At 38.9% G+C, this 26,537-nt stretch overlaps 1 protein-coding gene across 2 annotated transcripts in view; it reads left to right on the top strand.

Annotated features, from left to right (window-relative positions):
- Nucleotides 1–12,567: 12,567 nt before the first annotated feature.
- Bmx (BMX non-receptor tyrosine kinase) overlaps nucleotides 12,568–26,537 on the top strand; it is a 58,812-nt gene continuing 44,842 nt past the window's right edge. The window contains exons 1-5 of one of the 2 annotated variants that reach the window (XM_055615744.1): nucleotides 12,568–12,708; nucleotides 13,553–13,657; nucleotides 19,660–19,741; nucleotides 21,376–21,495; nucleotides 25,920–25,984. In XM_055615744.1, the coding sequence (XP_055471719.1) occupies nucleotides 12,571–12,708; nucleotides 13,553–13,657; nucleotides 19,660–19,741; nucleotides 21,376–21,495; nucleotides 25,920–25,984 (510 nt within the window). In that variant the 5' untranslated portion in view covers nucleotides 12,568–12,570. The remainder of the gene's footprint in view (nucleotides 12,709–13,552; nucleotides 13,658–19,659; nucleotides 19,742–21,375; nucleotides 21,496–25,919; nucleotides 25,985–26,537) is intronic. The other variant, XM_055615743.1, reaches the window with a different exon arrangement.

The raw sequence follows: 26,537 nt of genomic DNA, 5'->3' as shown, positions 1-26,537 counted from the left end.
AATTGTCCACTTGGTCCCACAACAATCGAATTAAAAAGCTCATGCTAGCTAAAGTGATTTCATTGGACTTAAAACTGCTACTAATGAATGGCAGTTTTTGTCAGTGCATCTGAAACTCTGCTGTGCTCAGGGGTCACCAGTGCAGATTGGTCTGGCATGGGACCAGAGACACTGTGCTTTTTTGTTGTTGTTGTTTTTAACTTACTCTCTGATAAGTTTAAACACATATGGAAAGTATTTTGATCAAGTATTTATTTAGTTCAGACCCCACTCCCCTCTTCTACTCCCCTCTCATTCCCTTGGAATTCCCGTTCTTCTTTCTTTCATGCCCCCACTGAGTTTAATTGGGTTGCTGGCATGAGTATGGGTAGGGGGTTGTTACCTAGAGCAGCTTACCAGTGAAGGGTCTGCTTTCTAAGCAGCTCCGGGAGGTATCGATGCTATCAGATCACAGACCAGCCTTGGAGTCACTTCCATGTATGTGTTTAGGTGAGTGTTTATGGCAGCATAGATGCACCACCCACAGGGGCTGATTTAACATGATTTGAAAGTAACTAGTCCCCCGGTGAGAGCCTGTAAGAAACCTAAGGCACAGGTGCTAATTCACTTGCGAATATGTAGGAGCTTGGGGGCGGGGTATGAAAAAGGAAATTTTATCTCTGAGGAAGGTGTCATTGTCAACAGTCTTCAGGTTGGCTTTGCTCTGGTCTATTTTTCAATGTAACTACCGAGGGTAGTGGAGAAAGCACACCTCCTAGGGTGCTGGGCAGTGCACCACCATTTTCTTATGACTTCTCAAAACCCTTTAAGGCAATGATTGTCTTCACGCAGTTGACAGATGGGGAAGCTAACGTTTGCCAGGGTTAGGTAACCTGTTCGGTTGCAGAGAGGGAGAGCAAGGATTTGAACCCATCCGTCTGTGATGCTTTTGCCTAGGCCCCTGCATAGCTAAACGGTAATAGTAAACTGATGCTAGCTGATAGATGTAACACACTTTTCTCCAGATGAAGATGCCCGGAAGAGTTAGTTCCCTTGGAGGGGGGAGGAGGCAAAAGGAAGAGGATTTTCAAAATAAGAAAAGGTGGCTGTGTAACCTGATTTAGTCTTTTCAGGCTACATAGTTTAGTAGCATTTTTATCCTGTCTGAAATTTCTTTGAAATCAGGGACAGTGTTCTGCTCTATATAACAAAATAAAGAAATGAAAATATTGACAAGAAAGAAAGAGAAAGAAAGAAAGAAAGAAAGAAAGAAAGAAAGAAAGAAAGAAAGAAAGAAAGAAAAGGTGGCTTAGAACCGCTCCAGAAGGCACAGAGGATGAGTCTTAGTGCAAAGAAAGTTCTAACTCCAACAGAAGTAGCGCTGGAATTTTCAGTTTGTGAGAATAAAGTTTGTCTGTTTTCATAAGCTTATCTCAGAGGGTTAAAGTTTGGTCTTCCAAAATTCTAAGGGTATGAGTGTTGACATGAATTTTTCTGTCTATCTTGTGCCAAGATCAACTGTAACTCTCTGACCTGCACAGTATTGTGTGAAATAAGGACTTGTTAGGTTTTACAGAGCTGAGAACCAGTATCACGAACTTTGTTCAGTCACTTCACCTGATTCTGAATTATACTTCTGTTCTTAAGTTTGCTGTTGTATTATATTCAGTTGTTTAGCAGAAGAAGAAATAGGGCCAACCCCGGGCAAATATTTGGCTATTAAAGTTGTCAGAGGAATCTCCAGTTTCTTTTCCAGACCCCTGACCAATCTTTGTTTGGAGTACCTCCCTTCTCTTGTCTAGGCTTCTCTCCCCACTGCTCAACCAATACATTTATCTCTTTATTAACTCAGAAACAACCAATCAAAATCTACAGCGAAATGACATGTAAAAGAAGCCAATGAAACAAGGAAAGGATAAGAAATTGTTGTCTCAGCTCTCCCTCTAAATAAGAAAGCCTTAAAACCACCATTTTGAACCATCCAGGAAGAGTTTTCCATTACCAGACCTAATTACTGGGCCCATTTAATGCATCTCATCTTTTCCTGTCTCTTGCTTCTCCTTCCTTCAATAACTCCCATTTACTCCCACATTAAATTAATTAAATTTTTATTTTTATATATTAATTACATTTTATTCATTTTGTATCCCAGCTGTATCCCCCCATTCCACCCTCCCTCCTTCATCTCCTCCCATGCCCCACTCTAAGTCCACGGATAGGGGAGGTCCTCCTCCCCTTCCATCTGACCCTAGCATATCAGGTCTCATCAGCACTAGTTGCATTGACCTCCTCTGTGGCCTGGCAAGGCTGTCCCCCCTCAGGGTGAGGTGATCAAAGAGCAAGCCATTGAGTTCATGTCAGAGATAGTCCCTGTTTCCCTTACTGAGGAACACACTTGGATACTGAGCTGCCATGGGCTACATCTGAGCAGGGGTTCCAGGTTTTAGCCATTCATGGTCCTTGGTTGGAGTATCAGTCTCAGAAAAGACCACTGTGTCCAGATGTTTTAGTTCTGTTGCTCTCCCTGTAGAGCTCCTGTCCTCTCCAGGTCTTACTATCTCTCCCTTTCTTTCTTAAGATTCCCAGCACTCTGCCCAATGTTTGGTTATGAGTCTCAGCATCTGCTTTGATACACTGTTGGGTAGTGTCTTTCAGAGGCCTTCTGTGGTAGGCTTCTCTCCTGTTTTCTGTTCTCTCCTTCCTCCAATGTCCAGCCGGTTTGTCTTTCTTAGTGAGGATTGATCCTCCTATGCAAGGTCCTTCTTGCTCAGTTTCTTTAGGTGTACAGATTTTAGTATGTTTATGCTATATTATATGTCTAATATCCACTTACAAGTGAGTGTATACCATATGTGTCTTTTTGCTTCTGGGATACCTCACTCAGGATGATCTTTTCTAGATCCTACCATTTGTCTGCAAATTTCATGATTTCTTTGCTTTTAATTGCTGAGTAGTATTCCATTGTGTAAAGCTACCACAATTTCTGTATCCATTCCTCACTTGAGGGGCATCGGGATGTTTACAGGTTCTGACTATGCTATGAACAAATGCCCTGTTGTGTACTTGAGCATATTTTGGATATATGCCTAGGAGTGGTATAGCTGGATCTTGAGGAAGCATTATGACTAATTGTCTGAGAAAGCACCAGATTAATTTCCAAAGTGGATGTACAAGTTTCTATTCCCACCAGCAATGGAGGACGGTTCCCCTTTCTTCACATCCTCTCCAGCATGTATTGTCACTTGAGTTTTTGATCTTAGCCATTTTGATGAGTATAAGGTGGAATCTCAGGGTTGTTTTGATTTGTATTTCTCTGATGACTAAGGATGTTGAACATTTAAGTATTTTTCTGCCATTCTATATTCCTCTACAGAAAATTATCTGTTTAGCTCTTTACTCCATTTTTTAATTGGATTCCTTGATTTGTTGCTTTATAACTTCTTGAGTTCTTTATATATTCTGGATATTAGACCTTTATCAGATATATGGTTGGTGAAGATCCTTTCCCAGTCTGTAGGCTGTCATTTTGTTTTGATGACGGTGTCCTTTGCTTTACAGAAGGTTTTCAGTTTCATGAGGTCCCATTTATTGACTGTTGATCTTAGAGCCTGTGCTGTTGGTGTTCTGTTCAGGAAGTTGTCTCCTGTGCCAATGAGTTCTAGGTTCTTCCTCACTTTGTTTTCTAAAAGATTTAATGTGTCTGGTTTTATGTTGAGGTCTTTGATCCACTTGGATTTTAGTTTTGTGCAGGGTGATAAATACGGATCTATTTGCATTTTTCAACATGTAGACATACAGTTAGACCAGCACCATTTGTTGAAGATGCTGTCTTTTCTCCATTGTATAGTTTTGCCTTCTTTGTCAAAAATCAAGTATCTGTAGGTGTGTGGATTTATTTTTAGGTCTTCTATTCGATTCCATTGATCCACCATTCTGTTTCTATGCCAGTACCATACAGTTTTTATTACTATTGCTCTATAGTACAGCTTTAGATCATGGATGGAGCTACCTCCAGACGATCTGTTGTTATACAGGATTGTTTTGGTGATTCTGGGTTTTCTTTTTTTTTTTTTTTTTCCACATGAAGTTGGGAATTTCTCTTTCAATGTCTGTAAAGAATTGTGTTGGTATTTTGATGGGAATTGGATTGAATCTGTAGATTGCTTTTGGCATGATGGCCATTTTCACTATGTTAATCTTACTGATCCATGAGCATAGGAGGTCTTTCTGTCTTCTGATATCTTCTTCAATTTCTTTCCTCAGAGTCTTGAAGCTTTATTTAAATAGGTCTTTCACTTGCTTGGTTAGAGTCACACCAAGGTACTTTATGTTATTAGTGGCTATTGTGAAGGGTGTTGTTTCCCTAATTTCTTCCTTGGCCCTTTTGTCTCTTGTATACAGGAGGGCTTCTGGTTGTGTGTGTGTGTGTGTGTGTGTGTGTGTGTGTGTGTGTTTGAGTTAATTTTGTATCTAGCTGCTTTGCTGAAGGTGTTTATCAGCTGAAGGAGTTCTCTGGTTGAATTTTTGGGGTTGCTCATGTATACTGTCATATCATCTGCGAATAGTGATACTTTGACTTCTTCCTCTCTGATTTTTATCCCCTTGATCTCCTTTAGTTGTCATATTGTTTTAGCTAGGACTTCAAGTACTATGTTGAAGAGATGCAGAGAGAGTGGGCAGTAAGGTTGCATACTTTTAGCAATATTCAAAACTTGGATTATAATTCATCTATAGTTTCTGTTTCTGGAGCCAATGATGAGACACAGACTGTTATATATGATGGACAAGCATTCTTTACCTCCATGTTTTTCCCTAGCCTGGAGTTTTACTATCTAACACTGCTTTGAAGTGTCCTGCTGAACAATTATTTCCAAGTCATGTCTTTTTCTCTCTTCAGAACTTTTTAAATTTTTTAAAATTAATATATTTTCTTTACTTTACACCCTCTCCATTCTCTTCCTGGCCTGACCTTCCTCCCCTCTTCTCCCTATACCCACTCTCCTATCTTCAGAAAAAGAGATACCCCCCAACCCACCTCAGCACATCAAGTTGCGTCTTCTTATCAGTGTCCTGGCAAGGCAGCCCTGTCAGCGGAAAGTGATTGAAAAGCAGACAACAGAGTCCCAAGTCACGTCTTTCTGAGAGGTTTCTTGTGAATGTCCCTAGCACAGGTTTCGCTAGATCCAGATTTATATATAGTTTCCTCAACAGTATGCCTTATTAAGGTGGAAGTACTTTTGGTTGAACATAGAGATCTCTTTAATGTGTGTGTGTGTGTGTGTGTGTGTGTGTCTATCTGCCTCTCTCTCTGTCTCTGTTTCTGTTTCTGTCTCTTTCTCTGTGTCTCTCTCTTTGAGACAGGATCTCACTGTGTAGTCTTGGCTGGCCTGGACCTTGGTATGTAGACCACACTGGCCTTGAATGCATAGAGATCCTCCTGACTCTGCTTCCTGAGTACTGAGGTTAAAGGAATGTACAACCATGCCTGGTTATTTCTGAGTATCTCCAGGGCTATAGTATGAACATGTTTAAGGCAGGGCAGCAGAATCTAGCTCCTTGGGCTATTAGATCACTACTTTGAGGTTTTGGCAAAGTTGCTTAGGATGTTAGGCCTCAGTATTTCATTAGTAAAATGATTTTGAGAGTTACTACAAGCTTTCACACCCTATGGCTGCTTTCTTGTGCTTAGGTTAGGGTTTTCTCAGGTTTAGATCATGCAATGACCATGTTCTTTGCTGTCACTGGTATCATGATCAAGAATGTGGACTGTGGAGCTAAATGACCAGAATTCAAATCCCAGCTCCAACATGTTAGCAGTGTGACTTGGTGTTCTGTACAGTTCCAAGAATCATCTACATTAGTTGTATTTTCAGTTTCAAATGAGTGTGGTTTTTGTTCCGTTTTGTTTTCTTTTTCAAGACAGGGTTTCTCTGTGTAGAATTGACTGTCCTGGAACTCCCTCTTTAGGTTAGGCTGGCCTCAAACTCACGGAGATCTGCCTGCTTCTGCCTCTGGAGCACTGGGATTAAAGGTGTGCAGCCACCACCATATGGTAAGTGTATGTGTGTCTTTTTTTTTTTTTTTTTTTTTTTTTTTTTTTTTTTTTTTTTTTTGTTTTTTTTTTTTTTTTTTTTTTTTTTTTTTTTTTTTTTTTTTTTGGTTGGTTGGTTGGTTGGTTGGTTTGGTTTGGTTTTTTGAGACAGGGTTTCTCTATGTAAATTTGGCTGTTCTGGACTCACTTTATAGACCAGGCTGGCCTCAAACTTACAGAGATCTGAATGGCTCTGCCTCTCAGAGTGCTGGGATTACAGGCATGTGCCACTGTGCCCAGCTTAGTGAGTGTGTTTTTGTTAAGAACTTAGCAAGCAAAAGCTTAAAATAAGAAGGAAAGTAATAGCCAGTATCGGATAGACAGAAGCAAAACATAGATATGTGATAGGTAGCAAATTATCATTAAGCCAGGTTTTTACAACATTCAACAAAGACAAGAGGTATAGCTCAGTAATATGCTCAAGTATGCAAGGACATTTGCTCAACCATGTTCATAGCAGCTTTATTCGTAATAGCCAGAAACTAGAAAAAACCCAGATGTCTCTCAGTTGAGGAATGGATACAGAAATTGTGGTACATTTACACAATGGAATACTACTCAGCAATTAAAAGCAAGGAAAACATGAAACTTGTAGGCAAATGGTGGGATCTAGAAAAGATCATCCTGAGTGAGGTATCCCAGAAGCAGAAAGACACACACGGTATATACTCACTTATAAGTGGATATTAGACATATAATATAGGATAAACATACTAAAATCTGTAAAAAAGCTAAGGAAGAAGGAAGACCCTAGGGAAGATGCTCAATCCTCATTCAGAAGGGCAAACAGGATGGACATCGGAAGCAGGAGACAGGGAATAGGACAGGAGCCTACCACAGAGGGTATCAAAGCAGAGGCTGAGACTCATAACTAAACTTTGGGCAGGGTTCAGGGATTCTTATGGACTAAGGGGAAGATAGAAAGACCTGGAGGGGACAGGAGCTCCACAAGGAGACCAATAGCGCAAAAATTCCTGGGCCCAGGGGTCTTTTCTGAGACTGATACTCCAACCAAGGACCATTCATGGAGATAACCTAGAACCCCTGCACAAATGTAGCCCATTGCATCTCATTGTACAAGTGGGTACCTTAGTAAGGGGAATAGGGGTTGTCTCTGACATGAACTCAGTGGCTAACTCTTTGATCACCTCCCCCTGGGAGGCATAGTCTTGCCAGGCCAAAGAGGAAGATGTAGCTAACCCTGCTGAGACCTGATAGGTTAGGGTCAGCTAGAAGGGGAGGAGCATAGGGGAAGAAGGGAGAGAGATGGGGGTGCTGGAAGGAAATGAGGGAAAGGGTTACAGATGGGCTACAAAGTGAATATTTGTAATAAATAATAAAGAAAAATAAATAAATAAAATGCTTTCAATTTTGTGTGTTTGTGTGTGTGTGTGTGTGTGAGAGAGAGAGAGCAAACAAAGGTGACAGCATTAAATTGGAAGCTAACAACATTTTGAATAAACTGACAGAGTTTCTCATTGAGTCTCTCCATCAGTGAGCTTCTAGCTTCCTATTCCCACTGCAGGCATTTTTATACCTTGTGATAAGCAACAGTAACTTCTTTTGAAATTGCTTATCTTTTAGCTATTCTTGAGGACATGGATTTGGGTTGCTTTTTTTTGGGGGGGGGGTTGTTCCAGGCAGAGTTTCTCTGTGTAGCCCTAGCTATCTCAGGATGGCCTCAAAATCACAGAGATCCACCTGCTTCTGTCTCCTGAGGGCTGGAATTAAAGGCATGCACCATTGCTTCCAGTTTTTTCCCCCTCTTTTTTCTGTTACAGAGTCAGGGGGTCAGCCTCACTCAGGACAGGAAGTTTGGAGGACACTTGGCAAAAGCATGCTTGAATATGAGACAGAGAATGTCAACTGGCTCTCAGAATCCATGTTTAATAAGCATAAACATCACCTGACAATTTACCAATACACTGTAAATTGCGATTGGCAATTTGTCTTTCTATTGCAGCTTCGTCACCTACAAGTAACAACTGAAGTTTACAATATATTCTACAGGGTGGACTGTTACAGGATAGAAGTTCTTTAAACTACCTTGGCACAGGATGGCTGTGTGAGGACATTCCTAATAGAATGGAGGCATAATAGCCCACCCCTAGGGTGTGCATGGGTGTGAGTCATACATACCCCATCCCCCTGGGTGATTGTAACTAACAAAAAATATTTCTCAGATGTTTTGAATAGTGCTTGCTATACAGTGAGCTCTCCTGAAATGTTGAAAAAGATCTTTATTACTAAGATTTTTAATGTAATTTTCATGATTTAATTTTTTTTTTCTTTTTGGGATGAAGAGGTAGCTCAACCGTTAATAGTCTGTACTGTACTGGTCTTACAGAGAATGTTTCCAGCATTCACTTTTGGACAGCTCACAAGTACCTGTAACTCCAGCTCCAGGGTAATCCTTCAATAAGACCTATACTCACATGCACATATCTACACACACACACACACACACACACACACACACACACAAACAAACACACACAAACTTTTTAAAAATAAAACAATATTTTAGTTTTATTTTCTTCTTCAGGCTGTTTATAATAAAATGAATGGACTCTCTCAAGAGCTCTCATCCCACATAATTCTTTTTGAAATCACGATTTGTTGGCCATAGCATGCCAGGTATTTCATTTGAGTGGCTTCATGCAAGAACATGTAACAGATCTAACTTAGAAGAGGAAATGGGCCTGCCTGGTCCAGGTGCCACAGCAGGCAAATGGCAGCCATATAATCTTCAAACTACTGCTACACAAAAGCCTTATATATAAATTAGTCATGAAACCCATTTCACATATGTTTGTTATCACTCAGGGTCTTGGGAAGGTGACTTATTTCTGGAACCAGTCATTGAGTGTCAGACAGCCTGTAGGTAAAGGGTGTCAAGTAGAACTGCAATACCCTTACACATTTCCTTGTGAATCTTAAGTAACCGTGGTGACCAGGAGCCATATGAATTTAACATCTAATTCTTATGTATGTAATCAATAGCGTAACAGTCGCTGGTTTCATTGTATTGATTTCTGCCAAGTTTTGGTTTTGACTCTCCTGTGTGTAGCTTAATATGGTTATGGAAATAGGCAGCATGGATTATTTGGTAAGCAAATTAATGTTTCTATTCTATGTGGGTGTCATTATGAGAGTCAAGCCAAATGCCTCTCGTTCCTATATGGAAATAGATTCATATTTAATACTAACTAGGTTTCATGTGGGAGAGTATTGTGAAAGGGGTTTCATTTATTCTTACCTTCTGCTCTGACATTCTTTTGATAATGGTGGGCAGATCAGACATTGCTGGTCACTGAACGATCCTGTGAATCAACATGTGTGCCTGAGTCCTCTTTAGCTGCTATTGTAATAATAAGGTGGAGGCTTTGCATTTCTAAACATTAATCCTTATCAAGTATCACTTTCTGTAGCAAATGGGAGCACAGAAATGCTTTCAGTTTAGACCGATATTTAGCTGTAAAAAGGAATGAAAGTATGACATATCCAGACTAAAACCAGAGATCATTTGGTTGAATAAAATAAGACAAATGTCGCATTTCTCTGAATGCAGAATCTAGATTTAAATTTCTCCATACATGTATGTATTCATGTACAGAAACATATGTATGTTGGACATGAGAGTAGAAGGGAGACGATGGAAGAAGAGAGAGAGATCTAAAGGAACAAAGGAGTATCTAAGGAACTGCAGTATATGGGCAGGAAAGCAAGAGAAGGTCGCATTTACGGGAGGGTAGTTAGGGACAAATAAAAACAAAGTATAAGTATGTGAAAACATCATAATAAAACTCTTTATTTTAAGAAAAGTTTTGAGTTTTGCTTTTGTTTGTTTGTTTGTTTACTTTATTGGTTGACTTTGGTTTTGGTTTTTCCAGAAAGGGTTTCCATGATTAGTCCTGTCTGTCCTGGAACTCACTTTGTAGTCCAGGCTGACCTCTAACTCACAAAGATCTGCCTACCTCCCTGACTGCTAGGATTAAAGGCATGCGTCACCACAGCCAGCTATTTTTTTTTTTAAGTTTTAATTATGTGAGTGCACATGAGTGCAGTGACCACAAGACCAATAACATCAAATGCCTCTGGAAGTAGAGAAGTTCCTGGGGGAAAAGGAAGTGGATAGAGGGAGAAGGAAAAAGACCAAAACTGAACAGAAACCATGATAGTTTGTTAGAAGTAACTGAGCTAGTAATGACAAAAGTGACTCATCAAAACAGGATTCTTTAGGTCTGGAAAAAGACCTGACAGTCCACCTCAGGGACTGTAGTTTTGAAGGCCTGTTCCCTGTGAATAGAATTTCAGTGACACATGACTCCAAATCCTTGGTACACTAAAATCACACTTTACAGACTGTGGTGAACACTATGTGAACCCATCTTAATGACACTAAGCATGCATGCCTACATATATGAAAAAAATATTTAAAGATACATTGCTCTTTTTCTTTGGTCTCCTTGGGCTGTCAGTTTTGTAGAATAAGCACATATAACGTGGTTTTGAAGTGAAAGAAAACAGTCACAAAGGGCAGGAATAAAGGAATCATGATGCTGAAATTTGACAAGTTATATCTTGTCTGGAGCAGAAGGCTTGTAAACTCTTAGAAACTTCTTGTAGAATGTAATTGGAGGCCTAATAGCCTTCCTTTCTACTCCCTTCAGTATATGGAGGTTTTGTTTTGTTTTTGGATTCTTCTTCTTAATTCTCTCTATGTCCTCCCATCTTTAATGTAAAGTGCATCAAAGCTTGAAAAACATCACAGTATGCCAAATCATAGTGCAGTGCTAGAAAAGATTGCCTCTAACCCAGAGTGAAGCCCTGCTTGTTTAAAACAGTGCTCTGGTCAAATCTGCTGACATAAAGTGGTCCAATCTGCTAAGTCAGAAGATGGCTTTAAAAAATATTGTTTTAGCTGTGTATGTATGAGAAAATTGGCAAGGGATTTAAATGTTTTTAATGTAGAAAACGAGTATGACATGAAAGTACCCTGAAACTATGCCTAATGTTTGAATACCCCATCTCATCTCCACGCCCCATGCTACCTTCATAAAAGAATTATCACTTTTTTAAAAATCCATAAAACAAATTCAGAGCCAAAAGCATGTAACGTTTTCTTCTGTTAATGAAAAGAAAGAGCTGTGATCTCTCCATATGTCAAACAATACTCTTGAGAAGGTTTTCGATAGCCATAGTCTCCTGACATGTGCACATAAATTTAAAAAAAGCTGCTTTTCTTAATTTCCAATTTTAGATCTGTATGGTCTGTATCAGGAGGAAAGACTGATGGTGATTTATTGAACCCTAACCTGTGTTTCTTAGTCTCCCTTTCTGTCTCCTTCCTTCTGTGGCAGGCTCATCATGCTCCGGGCTAGTAGGAAGGGCCAACTAGTGACTTACTGGGTTTGCTTCCACACCTGCACCTGCTTTCATCCTGAGGGAACAATGTCTGTGCTGGTGCTTCCTGATCAAGAGTGTTAGTGGGATGCAAATATTTTCTCTTTTAATGCTTGGCCATGGCATAGTCAGGGAGAACATGAGAGATGGTGCCTCAGAGAAGTAATTTTTGCTTACAGCTTCAGAGTTAAAGTTGAGACCCAGAAGTAGACTTCAAATAGTCTAAGGTAAGTATACTTAATTATCGTGATAGCATCAAAGATATATCTTAAGTACTAGGAACCTAATTGCAAATAATCGTGTGGTCTCATAAAGCTAAGAAGAATATGAAGTCTATCTGTGTAGCCCATGGCTTAAGGTCACTACTTTTCTTTATGAGACCTGATACTAGAGTGAGGGCTAAAACTGTCTGTCTTAGTAGAAAGAGAGTTGATGCACCTCCTTTTCTCCATTAATACACTAAGTTTTAATGTTTTCCACAGTTTGGGAGTGAAAAGTTTTTCCTTTGTAAATGTGCTCACTCTGCTCTTCTCTTGAATCTCTTTTGACCACATTGTGTTGCCTTTTCACCCTTTTCTTCCTTTGAGTTAATCTTGATATTGTTAAGCATACCTGCAATGCTTTATGTTGGAGACCCAGTCATGATCTGAGCTGGTAAATGTCCCTCACAGTGATATTAGTGTTTTGTGGTGATTTGGATAATATGTGGCCACAGGCATGGAGGGAAATTTCAGTTGATCAGTAATTTTATACATGGTGAGCTTCCTGAAGTGCAGTTTAAAGGATTTTACTTCCTCCTACTTAATTCAATAAATGTGTATAGAATGTTTAAATAGTAATGTCCATTTGATGAGGTAGTCAAGAAGATGATACAAAGATAGTGACTTTATGATATAGAGTGGGACATGGATCAGGGGAGAAGTAAAATGCTGTAGAACACCCGAACTTTTGCAAGGCTCAGAACAAAGGCAGCAGAAAACTAGGTCTATTCTATAATCTTAAATTAGTCTTATTTTTATAAGTTGGAATCTTTATTCTCCCTGAACCTAGCTACATACTGAAATCATTTTGATTCTTTTCTTTAGGACGACAATATGGATAGCAAATCCATTCTAGAAGAACTGCTTCTCAAAAGGTCACAGCAAAAGAAGAAAATGTCACCAAATAATTACAAGGAGAGACTTTTTGTTTTAACAAAAACAAGCCTTTCCTACTATGAATATGACAAAATGGTAAGGCTCTCCTCCCTATTTATTGTACTATTTATGGTTTTCCCCAAGCCTCCACAAATACTTGATTATAATGAAAGAATACCACGTTTCTCAGTTAAGAGTAAAGACCAGTTTGTATCAACATAATACACTGCCTCTCTTTAACCAGAGTATGATGAATCAAGAGAAAGAATTGGAAAATACTTCTTTATTTTCTTAAGAGCAATCATAATGTGTCTTTAAGATAATGGTTCTCAGCTAAGGTAATTTGTTGTTCCTAGACGACATTGGCCAATGATTAGAGATATGTGAGCTGTCATAATTTTTTCTGGGGGCAGGTGGGAAAGCAATACCAGGATCCAGTGAAGAGAGGCTGAGGATGCTCCTAAAATCCACTAAGCTCACAGGTCACACTTCACAACAAAGAGGTATCCATCCTCAAATATTAATAATAGTACTGAGGATGAGTAATGCTGCTTTAAAACAGTAGTAGAAGCTGAGAACTTAATCATGGGGATAAACCAAAACACCATCAAAAAAAAAAAACTGAAATGAAGACTTTTCATGGTATTAAACTTTGACTTCTCTACTAACCATTTGGCTGGTGATTTGAAAAACAGACATTACACAATTCTCAAATAAGACTCTTAACTGTCACTCAGATACTTGCTTTTGGAGAAGCATGTGTGCACTTGTTCATTATTTAGAAATATGTTTGTGACAGCCACGGAACAACAGAACATGTGTCTCTATTGGCTTCCATAGCCTTTAGTCTCCCTCTGGCCTCTAACTTTTGTTGTACACCTTTCCCTGCTCACCATGAAACACCAACATGACATAGCATGTGGTTTGCTTTTGAATTCAGAAAAGAGGAGGCAGAAAAGGATCGATAGATATCAAGAAAATCAGATGTGTGGAAAAAGTCAACCTCGAGGAGCAGACACCTGTGGAGAGACAGTACCCATTTCAGGTAAAAAGGGTGGGGGACACTTGCTTTTTTCACTTTTTTAAAAAATTATTCATTTATTTTTATTAGTTACAGGTTATTCACTTTATATCCCAGCTGTAGCCTCCTCTCTCGTCCTCTCCCAATCCCACCACTTCTCTCTCATCTCCTCACATGCCCCTCCCCAAGTCCACTGTTAGGGGAGGTCCTCCTCCTTTTCCCTCTAACCCTAGCCTATTAGATCTCATCAGGACTGGCTGCATTGTCTTCCTCTGTGACCTGGTAAGGCTGCTCCCCATTAGGGGGAAGTGATCAAAGAGCCAGCCAATGAGTTCATGTCAGAAACAGTCCCTGTTCCCCTAACTAAGGAACCCACTTGGAGAATGAGCTGCTATGGGCTACATTTGTGCATTTCCATGCATGGTCTTTGGTTGGAGAATCAGTCTCAGAAAAAGAGCCCTTTAACCAGATTTTTTTGGTTCTGTTGTTCTCCTTGTGGAGCTCCTGTCCCTTCCAGGTCTTCCTTCTCCCCCTCCTTTCATAAGATTCCCTGCACTCTGCCCAAAGTTTAGCTATGAGCCTGAGCATCTGTTTTGATACCCTGCTAGGTTGAGTCTTTCAGAGGCCCTCTGTGGTAGGCTCCTGTCCTGTTTCCTGTTTTTTCCCTCTTCTGATGTCCATCCTTTTTGCCTTTCTGAGTATGGATTGATCATCTTACCCAGGATCCTCCTTCTTGCTTAGTTTCTTTAGGTGTACAGATTTTAGTATGATTATCCATGTGTGTCTTTCTTCTTCTGTGATAACTCATTCAAGATGTTCTTTTCTCATTCCCAATATTCTGCAGATTTCATGATTTTTTTGTTTTTAATTGCTGTGCAGTATCCCTTTGTGTAAATATACAACAATTTCTGTATCCATTGCAGTATCCCATTGTGTAAATATACAACAATTTCTGTATCCATTTCTCATTTGAGGGACATCTGGGTTGTTTCCAGATTCTGGCTATTACAAATAAAGCTGCTACGAACATGGTTGAGCAAACGTTCTTGTTGAATACTTGAGTATATTTTGGATGTTTGCCTAGGAGTGGTATAGCTGTATCTTGAGGAAGCACTATTCCTAATTTTCTGAGAAAGTACCAGATTGATTACTAAAATGGTAGTACAAGTTTACATTCCCAACAGCCATGGAAGAGTGGTCCCCTTTCTCCACATCCTCTCCAGCATGTGTTGTCACTTAAGTTTTTGATCTTAGCCATTCTGATGGGTATAAGGTGAAATCTCAGGATCATTTTGATTTGCATTTCCCTGATGACTAAGGACTTTGAGCATTTCTTTAATTGTTTCTCTGCCATTCAATATTCCCCCACAGAGAATTCTCTGTTTAGCTCTGTACCCCATTTTTATATTAGATTACTTGATTTGGTGTTGTTTAACTTCTTGATTTCTTCATATATTTCTTTATATATTCTGGATGTTAGCCCTCTGTCAGATATAGGGGGCTGAAGATCCCTTCCCAATCTGTAGGCTGTAATTTTGTTCAGATGACAATGTCCTTTGCTTTACAGAAGGTTTTCAGTTTCATGAGGTCCCATTTATTGACTGTTGATCTTAGAGCCTGTGCTGTTGGTGTTCTCTTCAGGAAGCTGTATCCTGTAGACTCTTCCTCACTCTGTATTCTAAAAGATTTAGTGTGTCTGGTTTTATGTTGAGGTCTTTGACCCACTTGGACTTTAGTTTTGTGCAAGATGATAACTATGGATCTATTTGCATTTTTCTACATGTAGACATCCAGTTGGACCAGCACCATTTGGTGAAGATGCTGTCTTTTTTCCATTGAATGGTTTTGGCTTCATTGTCAAAAATCAAGTATCCATAGGTGTGTGGGTTTATTTCTGGGTCTTCTATTCGATTCTATTGATCCACCATTCTGTTTCTATGCCAGTACCATGCAGGTTTTATTACTGTTGCTCTATAATACAGCTTGAGATCAAGGATGGAGATACTTCCAGACGATCTGTTGTTGTACAGGATTGCTTTAGCATTTCTGGAGGGTTTTCTTTTTCCATATGAAACTGAGAATTATTCTTTCAAGGTCTGTAAAGAATTGTGTTGTTATTATGATGGACATTGAAGTGAATCTGTAGGCTGCTTTTGGCAGGTTGGCCAATTTCTTTCTTCAGAGTCTCAAAGTTTTTTCAAACAGGACTTTGACTTCCTTGGTTAGAGTCACACCAAGGTACTTTATGTTATTAACAGCTGTTGTGAAGAGTGTTGTTTCCCTAATTTCTTTCTTGGCCCTTTTGTCTTTTGTATACAGGAGAGCTACTTTTTTTTTTTTGAGTTAATTTTGTATCTAGCCACATTGCTGAAGGTGCTTATCAGCTGAAGGAATTCTCTGGTTGAATTTTTGGGGTTGCTCATGTATACTGCCATATCATCTGTGAATAGTGATACTTTAACTTCTTCCTTTCTGATTTGTATGCCCTTGATTTCCTCTTAGTACTGCATTTGTTTTGTCCTATAAATTTGGGCAAGTTGTGCCTTCATTTTCATTGACTTTTAGGAACTTTTTTTTTTCATTTCTTCCCTGACCAAGCTGGTGGGACACTTTCTTTAAGATTTTTGTATTATTGCTGTAGCTAGGACTTCAAGCACTATGCTGAAGAGATATAGAGAGAGTGGGCAGTCTTGCCTTGTCCCTGATTTCAATGAGATTGACTTAAGTTTATCTCCATTTAGTTTGGTGTTGGCTATAGGCTTGCTGTATATTGTCTTTACCATGTTTAGGTATGTGCCTTGTATCCCTGATCTCTCCAGAGCTTTAAACATGAATTAGTATTGGATTTTGTCAAATGCTTTTTCGGCATCTAAGAAGATGATCACGTGGTTTTTCTCTTCAGTTTGTTTATATGGTGGATTACATTGATGGATTTCCATATATTGAAGCACCCCTGCATGCCTGGAATGAAGCCTACATGGTCATGGTGGATGATATATTTTATGTGTTATTGGATTCGATTTGCAAGTATTTTACTGAGTATTTTTGCATCAATGTTCATAAGAGTGATAAGTCTGAAGTTCCCTTTTTTGGTTGGGTCTTTGTGTGGTTTAGGTATCAAGGTGACTGTGGCTTCATAGAATGAGTTTGGTAATGTTCCTTCTGTTTCTATTTTGTAAAACAGTTTGAAGAAAATTAGTGTTAACTCTTCTTTAAAGGTCTCATAGAATTCTGTGCTGAAACCATCTGGCCTTGGGTTTTTTTTTTTTTTTTTTTTTTGAAAGAGAGATTTTTGATGACTGCTTCTATTTTCCTAGAGGATGTCGAACTATTTAATTTATTTATCTGATATTGATTTAATTTTGATAAATAGAATATATCAAGAAAATTGTCCATTTCATTTAGATTTTCAAATTTTGTTGTATAAAGTCTTTGGTAGTAAGACCTAATGATTATTTGGATTTCCTCAGTGTCTGTCATTATGTTCCTTTTTTCATTTCTGATTTTGCTGATTTAGATAGTTTCTCTCTGCCTTTTCTTTAGTTTGTCTAATGGTTTTCTGCCTTGTTGATTTTCTCAAAGAACCTGCTCTTGGTCTCATTGATTCTTCGGATTATTTTCTGTTTCTATTTCTTTGATTTCTGCTCTGAGTTTGATTCTTTCTTTCTTTCTTTCTTTCTTTCTTTCTTTCTTTCTTTCTTTCTTTCTTTTTTTTTTTTTTTACGGCTTTTAGGTGAGCCATTAAGGTGCTTGTAGGAGATGTCTCAAACTTCTTTCTGGAGGCACTTAGTGCTATGAAATTTCCTCTTAGTACTGCATTTGTTTTGTCCTATAAATTTGGGCAAGTTGTGCCTTCATTTTCATTGACTTTTAGAAACTTTTTTTTTTTTTCATTTCTTCCCTGACCAAGCTGGTGGGACACTTTCTTTAAGATTTTTCTATTTTATTTGCTCCCTGTGTCCAGGAAAATAATGATATTGCAAAATGATCCCTTTAGACAATGATAATGTTTGAAATATTCCCAAGTGGTCATTGTCAGTTTACTAGACCCCTCCTAGGGGAGTTGCTTCCCCCAAAGGGAGGGAAAGCCTGAAGAGAGTAAGAGCTACCTAGTCTGACCTGCAATGGGTCTTTCCATCTCTTTTATGGAACACTGTGGTCTCTCTCTCTCTCTCTCTTTCTTTCTCTTTCTCGCTCTCTGGGTAACAGCAAGTAGGAAGCTATGTGGGATTAAATGCACTCATACCCCATTTCGTTTCCAAGGAGGTGACAAAATAAACCATCATAATACAGTGAGAGTAACTGTTAAGATGGAGTTTTGATGTACATTCCTTATGCTTTGTTCCTCACTCCAAGATGTCAGGAAAATGTTCTTTTGTAGGTGACACTCTGGTTGGAAAGAACAAATAGCGAAGATGGAGGAGGTAGCAGAATAAACTAAGCAACAAGTACATTGAAGGCTAAAATAAAAGAATGAAAGAGAAGCAGTTGGTTCTATACTATGAAGAATTCTTTTGTAAACTTTCTTTCTTTCTTTCTTTCTTTCTTTCTTTCTTTCTTTCTTTGTTGTGTGTTTATTTGTGTGTACATGCTCCTACATGCCACAACATAATTGTGCAGGCAGAGGACAGACTGTAGGAGTCAGTTCTCTACTTCTATCATGTAGGTTCAGGGGATCAAAATTAGGTCATCAGGCCTGGTGGCAAACACCCTTATTCAAAGACTTCTTGCTGAACACATAGCTCCCAGATAATTTTAAACAGTTCTACACTAAAAAGAGTGCCTTTGTGGATGGCTTGAGCAAAGTCAGACCTACTACAAAACTTTCATCAAGCTAGGGAAAACCAAGGGAGAGGGTGTTTCAAACACAGCAGGGACACAGAGGAAAGTCACCAAGTTTGTCCAGCCCCACAGAGTTCCCAGCCCACTGCTTGCATTTGTATAGCAATAAAGAAACATCACAACTTAGCAGGGAGGTGGTGGGGCATGCCTTTACTAACAGCACTCACTAAGGAAGTAGAGACAGGCAGATCTCTATAGTTTGAGGCAAGCCTGGTCTACAGAGAAAGTTCCAGGACAATCAAAGCTACACAGAGAAACCCTGATTCAAAAAACAAACAAACAAACAAACGCCCCCAATCACAACTTATCTCTGAATATAGTTGTTCATTTAGCATATATATATAAATTAAAGTAAAAATATTAAAGTAGGATGAGCTCAGCTACTAGAGAATCTTCCATAAGTGGTATGTATTATTTTCCAGTTGTGAAATAAGCTTGATCCGGAGAGTGTGGGAGGTGTATAAGGTTGTAGGACATGGGGTGTCCTGCATGTGGAGGCAAGAGAACGTCAGACGTCCTGCTCTATCACTCTCCACCTTCTTCCCTTGAGATGGGATCTCCTTCTGAACCTGGAGTCCCACTAACGTTTTTCTCTGTGACCTCTAGAGCACTGGGCTCACAGGCTTGTGGGAGAGCACTCCCTGCTTTCTTACCCACCAAGCCATCTCTCCACATAGTGTGGAGTGCCTGAGATGTACCACATGATATGACAGACCGACATAACAAGGAGACACAGTTTTCTTCAATATAAACACAAACCATAAACTGACCAAAATGTGGAGGAAAGAGATCTCATCCCTGGAAATTTGTTTTAAGGATCCAGAAGTTAATTTTTTTCTAATTGTGAAATAAAACACCTACTGGTTAGTGCTGTACTTCTAAGAAATATGTAGTTTACCATATTAAAATATTTCTTGGTCCAGGAAACCCCAATGAGACTTTGCTCTTCACTGCTGTCCCATGCTCCATTGCTGTGATTTTTCCCAAGTGCTGAAGTGTCTGACATAAAATCAAATTGAGATATGGAAGGTTAAACAAACACAATACTTTTAAATACAATTACACATCTAACATATGTTATATGAGAAAAGCTTTATTTCTGATAACATAAAAATCTACAGGTACTGCAGATTGAACCATGAAACACTTGTATCAAAATTCATTACTTTTCTCCCCCTTTCCAGATTGTGTATAAAGATGGGCTTCTCTATGTCTATGCGTCAAATGAAGAGAGCCGAAGTCAGTGGCTGAAAGCACTGCAAAAAGGTAACAAAATGCTATCATGAAAGCTTGAATCGTTTTTCTACCAAGCTCAGGTGATGGGCTGTATTCATGCTTGCTTTTGCCTTCTCATTTAACAGGCAGGAAGCCTAGGTGGTAGCTTTCACAGTGAGCAGAGCTAGCTATTGTGCCTTCCCTGGTCGGGGTTGAGGGGGCAGGCATGTAGGCCAGCTGTGCTTCATGTTCCGTTGGGACCAGATTTCCAATGTGTATAGACAGTGTTAATATGCACTGAGCACTTACCACTTTCCAGCTACCCTATCAAGCACATGTTGCATCTTGTGGCACAATCCTCTTGACCACTCTATGGACGAGGGTATTATTAGTCTTCATTTTTTTTTCACACACCTTTAAAAGACAACAAGCAAATGCCACAAACCTGAGTAATGGAATCACAGAATTCAATTTCCTTAACCTAACTTTTTAAAATCACAAGTAACCTAAGTCACTGTATTTTGCCCCAAACTGAAAATTTAATGAAAGTTTTATTTGTGATTTTTAGGTTGCTGCAGTAATAAGGGAGAGAATTGTTATTATTAATTTAACACCATCGTGTTTTCTTCTACAGTCATTTTGTATTCAAAAGGGTCCCGTTGTAAGGACAATATGTAACACAAATCAGTGTCACTGCTGGTGCAGCTTTAGGCTTTAAGATCCTAGACAGAGAAAGATTTGGTTTTTACATTTCGCTTCAGTGATGGCAATATCTCAATATACTGCACACTGCGCACACCCGTTCCACATTAAAGCCAATACGTCTTTTCCCACACAGAGTCCTCCATTTTCCCTGTATGCGAACTGACTTAGCAATCTATTTTGTAGAGTAGTGAAGTGGTCCATTAGGGAAAGAACGATTGAGATTTTGTTAAAAACAACAATTAAATATTAAATGTATATTCAATTTCCTGAATTTGACAATTCTCTTTATAGTTAGGTAAGATAATACCCTTGGTAATAAATACTGTGTGGGGAAATATTTATGGGTGATATTATTCAAATCATATATCTGCTATTCATGCTGAATTATTACATGAATGATAGTGATAAAATTTTGGAACAATAACAATGTGTGCAATGAAGAGAAAGAAGTTAGCAAAATACTATAATTAACCATTGGTGAGTTTAAGGAAAGGGTGGAAGGAGGATATTGTGCATGATCGTTACTGTACCTTTGAAACTTTTCCAAATGAAAATCCATAATAAGCACATACTGTCAGAAACTTTTCTTTTTTCCTAAGGTCTAGTCCTATCACCCAGCCTACTTTTTCTACCCAAGAACATCTGGTGCTTAATGTAAACCATTCAGGATGTTCACATATAAATTTATAGAAATCTGAATGGCAAGCTGGCCATTGTGTGCATTTTTACTAACTCTTCAACATCAGCATGATAAGTTAGTATGCTGTGGGAAGACTATGGATTATGCTGTGATTTCTACTTATTCTTTGGGTGTATTAACCCCCAAACAAAAAACAACTGCTTTAGTAGATATTGGCTCTTACCTCAGTTGCTGGTCAATGAGATTGTCATTGTACTGAGATTATAGAATTTACTTACTGCACTGCATCTCTTAGGCATATGTCTGCTTATTTCTTATATTCTTTCTGCTTGACCTACAGAGATACGGGGCAACCCTCACTTGTTGATCAAGTATCACAGTGGCTTCTTTGTGGACGGGAAGTTCCTGTGTTGCCAGCAGAGCTGCAAAGCAGCCCCAGGATGCACTCTCTGGGAAGCATGTATGTGTAACTCCCTGTTGGGCTGGGCCTCCAGTATGTGTGGGGAGGGAGCACTAGGTTAGGTCTGCCCAATGCTAGATTAGTTTTCTAAGGGCAAAACCCACTATACTGATTGGCATTATAGCAATATAGCTTTGTGAATGTGAAGTTAAAAATGAAGTCTAATTTTAGTGTCAGTTGAATCATACTCCTTTGATATTAATATCTTAACAAAAAAAGACAAAGAGAGAGAAAAAAGAACATGAATTTGGATGGGTAGGGAGGTGGGGAGAATCTGGGAGGAGTTGTGGGAGGAGAAAGAATATCAACAAAATATATTTTATGAAAACATTTTTTTGAATTTTATTTTTTTCTTATCAGTTACATTTTATTAACTCTGTATCCCAGCCGTGTCCCGATCCCTCATTCCCTCCCAGTCCCCTCCCTCCCTCCCTCATCTCCACCGTGCCCCTTGCCAAGTCCACTGATAGGGGGGACCTCCTCCCCATTCATCTGATCCTGTTTTATCAGGTATCTTCAGGACTGGCTGCAAAGCCCTCCTCTGTGGCTTAACAGGACTGCTCCTCCCTTGGGGGATGGGGAGGCCAAAGAGCCAGTCATTGAGTTCCTGTTAGAAATAGTCCTTTTAATGAAAACTTAAAGACATGGATCAAGAAATGACCCATTAATACCTCTCATAATTCTTCTAGTTTAAAGTAGACTCTTTAGAATTACAATGTAGTGACCATATCACCATGTATCAAACAGCTAGTTTTCCCACTTTATAAGAATATGAGAAACTGGAGAGATGGCTCAGTAGTTCAAAGTACCACCTGCCTTTCCAGTGATGGCCTGGGTTTGGTTCCCAGCACTCACATGGCACTTCACAGACATCTGTAACTCTAGTCCCAGTCAACCTGATGCCTTTTTCTAGCCTCCTTGGCACTGCATGTGTGTAGTACACAGATAGATCCAAGCAAAACACCCAATATAAAATAAAAATAAAGAAAAGCTGTTTTTTTTTTAAACAAAGGCAAGCATGCTGGCATATATTTGTAATCTTGGTACTCATAAGGTTGGTGCAAGAAGATCATGGTTTGAGACTGTCCTGTGCTACACTAAAAGTTTAAAACTAACTCTCACACTGAGACCCTGTCTCAAGCACAGATACACACACACACACACACACACACACACACAAACACACACACACACACACACGTGTAGGTGTGCACATGAGAAAGCTCAATTCTTTCTTTTCATAAAAAATAAGTCATGAAACAAGCTTGGTTTTTTAAATTATATAGCAAAAAGTACAATTTAAGCAACAGTTTTAATTATCACATATGCCAAAATGATGATGGCTATCATTACAAGGTTTATTTGTAATTGATCATTCTGTAAGGGAGTGTTGATTTCTCAATAACATGTACAAATGGGGTATAAATTACTTGTAGGATTTAGAGGAACTTAAACTTTCAGTCTAGGTATTACAACATGTCCATGACACTATTCCTAATTGTCTGAGAAAGGGCCAGATTGATTTCTAAAGTGGTTGTACAAGTTTACATTCCCACCAGCAATAGAGGAGGAGTCCCCTTTCTCCACATCCTCTCCAGCATGTGTTGTCACTTGAGTTTTTGTTCTTAGCCATTCTGATGGGTGTAAAGTGAAATCTCAGAGTCTTTTTGATTTGCATTTCCCTGATGACTAAAGACTTTGAATATTTCTTTAAGTGTTTTTCTGCCATTCGACATTCTTCTATTGATAATTCTCTGTTTATATCTGTGACCCATTTTTTAATTGGATTACTTGATTTGTTGCTGTTAAACTTCTTGAGTTGTTTATATGTTTCTTTATATATTTTGTAAAACAAAGGACACTGTCATCAGAATAAAATGACAGCCTACAGATTGGGAAAGGATCTTCACCAACCTTATATCTGACAGAGGGCTAATATCCAGAATATATAAAGAACAGGTCTTTGACTTGCTTGATTAGAGTCACACCAAGGTACTTTATGTTATTAGTGGCTATTGTGAAAGGTGTTGTTTCCCTAATTTCTCTCTCAGCAATTTTTGTCTTTCCTATACAGGAGGGCTACTGATTTTTTTGAGTTAATTTTGTATCCAGCCACTTTGCTGAAGGTGTTTATCAGCTGATGAAATTCTCTTGGGGTCACTCATGTGTACTATCATATCATCTGCGAATAGTGATAATTTGACTTCTTCCTTTCTGATTTGTATCCCCTTGATCTCCTTTAGTTGTCTTATTGCTGTAGCTAGGACTTCAAGCACTATGTTGAAGGGATAGAGAGTGGGTATCCTTGCCTTGTCCCTGATTTCAGCAGGATTGATTTAAATTTCTCTCCATTTAGTTTGACGTTGGCTATATCCTTGCTGTATATTGTCTTTACCATGTTTAGGTATGTGCCTTGTATCCCTGATCTCTCCAAGACTTTAATCATGAATGGGTTTTGGATTTGTCAGATGCTTTTTCGGCATCTAAGGAGATGATCATGTGGTTTTTCTCCTTCAGTTTGTTTATGTGGTGGATCACATTGATGGATTTCCATATATTGAACCACGCCTGCATGACTGGAATGAAGCCTACTTGATCATTGTGGATGATATATTTTATGTGTTCTTGGATTGGATTTGTAGTTATTTTACTGAGTATTTTGGCCTCATGTTCATAAGAGGGATAAGTCTGAAGTTCTCTTTTTTTTTTTGTTGGGTCTTTGTGTGGTTTAGGTATTAAGGTGACTGTGGTTTCATAGAATGAGTTTGGTAATGTTCCTTCTGTTTCTGTTTTGTGGAATAGTTTGAAGCGAATTGGAGTTAGCTCTTCTTTAAAGGTCTGGTAGAATTCTGTGCTGAAACCATCTGGCCCTAGGCTTTTTTTGGAAGGGAGATTTTTGATGACTGCTTCTATTTCCTTGTGTTATATAGGACTATTTCATCTATTTATCTGATCTTGATTTAATTTTGGTAAATGGAATAGATCAAGAAAATTGTCCATTTCATTTAGATTTTCAAATTTTGTTGCATATATTCTTTTGTATTAAGACCTAATGATTGTTTGGATTTCCTCAGTGTTTGTCGCTTTGTCCCCTTTTTCACTTCTGATTTTGCTTATTTAAATAGTTTCTCTCTGCCTTTTAGTTAGTTTGGCTCAGACAATGAGGAATAGTGCTGCCTCAAGATCTAGCTATAGCACTCCTAGGCATATATCCAAAATATCCTCAAATATACAGCAAGGACATTTGCTCAACTATGTGCGTAGCAGCTTTATTTGTAATAGCCAGAATCTGGAAACAACCCAGATGTCCCTCAGTTGAGGAATGGATACAGAAATTGTGGTACATATACACAATGGAATATTACTCAGCAATTAAAAAAAAAGAAGTCATGAAATTTGCAGGCAAATGGTGGGAACTAGAAAAGTTCATCCTGAGTGAGTTATCCCAGAAGCAGAAAGACACACATGGAATATACTCACTTATAAGTGGATATTAGACATTTAATATAGTACAAACATATTAAAATCTGCACACCCAAAGAAGCTAAGCAAGAAGGAGGACCCTGGGTAAGATGATCAATCCTCACTCAGAAAGGCAAATGGGACGGATGTCGGCAGAGGGAGAAAATGGGCAACAGGACAGGAGCCTACCACAGAGGGCCTTTGAAAGACTCTACTCAGCAAGGTATCAAAGCAGATGCTGAGATTCATAGCCAAACTTTGGGCAGAGTGCAGGGAATCTTAGGAAAGAAAGGGGTGATAGAAAGACCTGGAGGGGACAGGAGCTCCAGAAGGAGAGAAAGAGAACCAAAACATCTGGTTAAAGGGCTCTTTTCTGAGACTGATACTCCAACCAAGGACCATACATGGAGATAACCTAGATTCCCTGTACAGATATAGCCCGTGGTAGCTTAGTCTCTAAGTGGGTGTCCTAGTATGGAGAACAGGGACTGTCAATGACATGAACTCAGTGACTGGCTATTTGATCTCCTCCCCCTGATGGGGGAGCAGCCTAACCAGGTTTACCAAAAAGACAATGCAGCCAGTGCTGATGAGAACTGATAGGCTAGGGTCAGAGGGAAGGTGAGAAGGACCTCCCCTATCAGTGGACTGGGGGAAGGGCATGGGAGGAGATGAGGGAGAAAGGGTGGCATTGTGAGGGGATGAGGAAGGGGCTGCAACTGGGATATGAAGTGAATAAACTGTAATTTATAAAAAATTTAAATAATAACTACAACAATAAAAAAATACAGTACGTTCCTGGAAGTGGAAGAGTGTCATTTGAGCTGAGCATTACATGAGAAAGCTTCAGATGTTAAGTCTAAATTCAGTTGATCTGATGTATTGTTCATGGAAACTGGTTTATTGTTCTCATTCCCACTGTTGGGTGTTTTCCTTTGTTTTGTTTGTTTTTTTCTTTTCAGATGCTGATCTGCACATTGCAATCAGTGATGACAAACACAGAGTCCCTACTTTCCCAGAGAGGGTAGTAAGTTCATTTTTAATTATTTTTAAGGATGAAATATTTGTACATATATGTCATTCTATTTTGTTCTAATTCATCCTCTATCTTCCACCCTCACTGGTTCCCTTTTGTATTCTTCATGTATGTCTGTGTACTCCATTACCCTCTCATTTTCCTCTTAAGTTCTCTTCCTCCATTTTATTATGTTTGCTCTAGTTTTATATATTAAACACACATTATATCACACACATATACTATTTCATACACACACATGCACACATAATCTTTAATTTAGGTTTTGTGTATGAGAAAAAACAGGCAGCATTTGCCATTCTGGGTCTGGCTTGTTTGAGTTAACATAATGATTTCCAGTTCCTATGTATTTCTCTGCAAATGTCATGGTTTTGGTTTTGTTGTTTTTGTTGTTGTTTTGTTTTTTTTACAGCTGAATAAAATTACATGGTGCATATGGATCACATTTTTTATCTATTCGTTTATTGATGGACACCTATGCTTGCTCTCTTTGCTCTCTTTCCTAGCTCTTGTGAATAGTGTAACAATAAATGAAGAGTATAGA

This window comes from Psammomys obesus, unplaced genomic scaffold (assembly GCF_907164565.1).
Source record: "Psammomys obesus unplaced genomic scaffold, mPsaObe1.curated_primary_1811, whole genome shotgun sequence".
NCBI lineage: Eukaryota > Metazoa > Chordata > Mammalia > Rodentia > Muridae > Psammomys > Psammomys obesus.
Note: the sequence above shows the minus strand (reverse complement) of the source record. Positions and strands in the feature narration are given on the sequence as shown.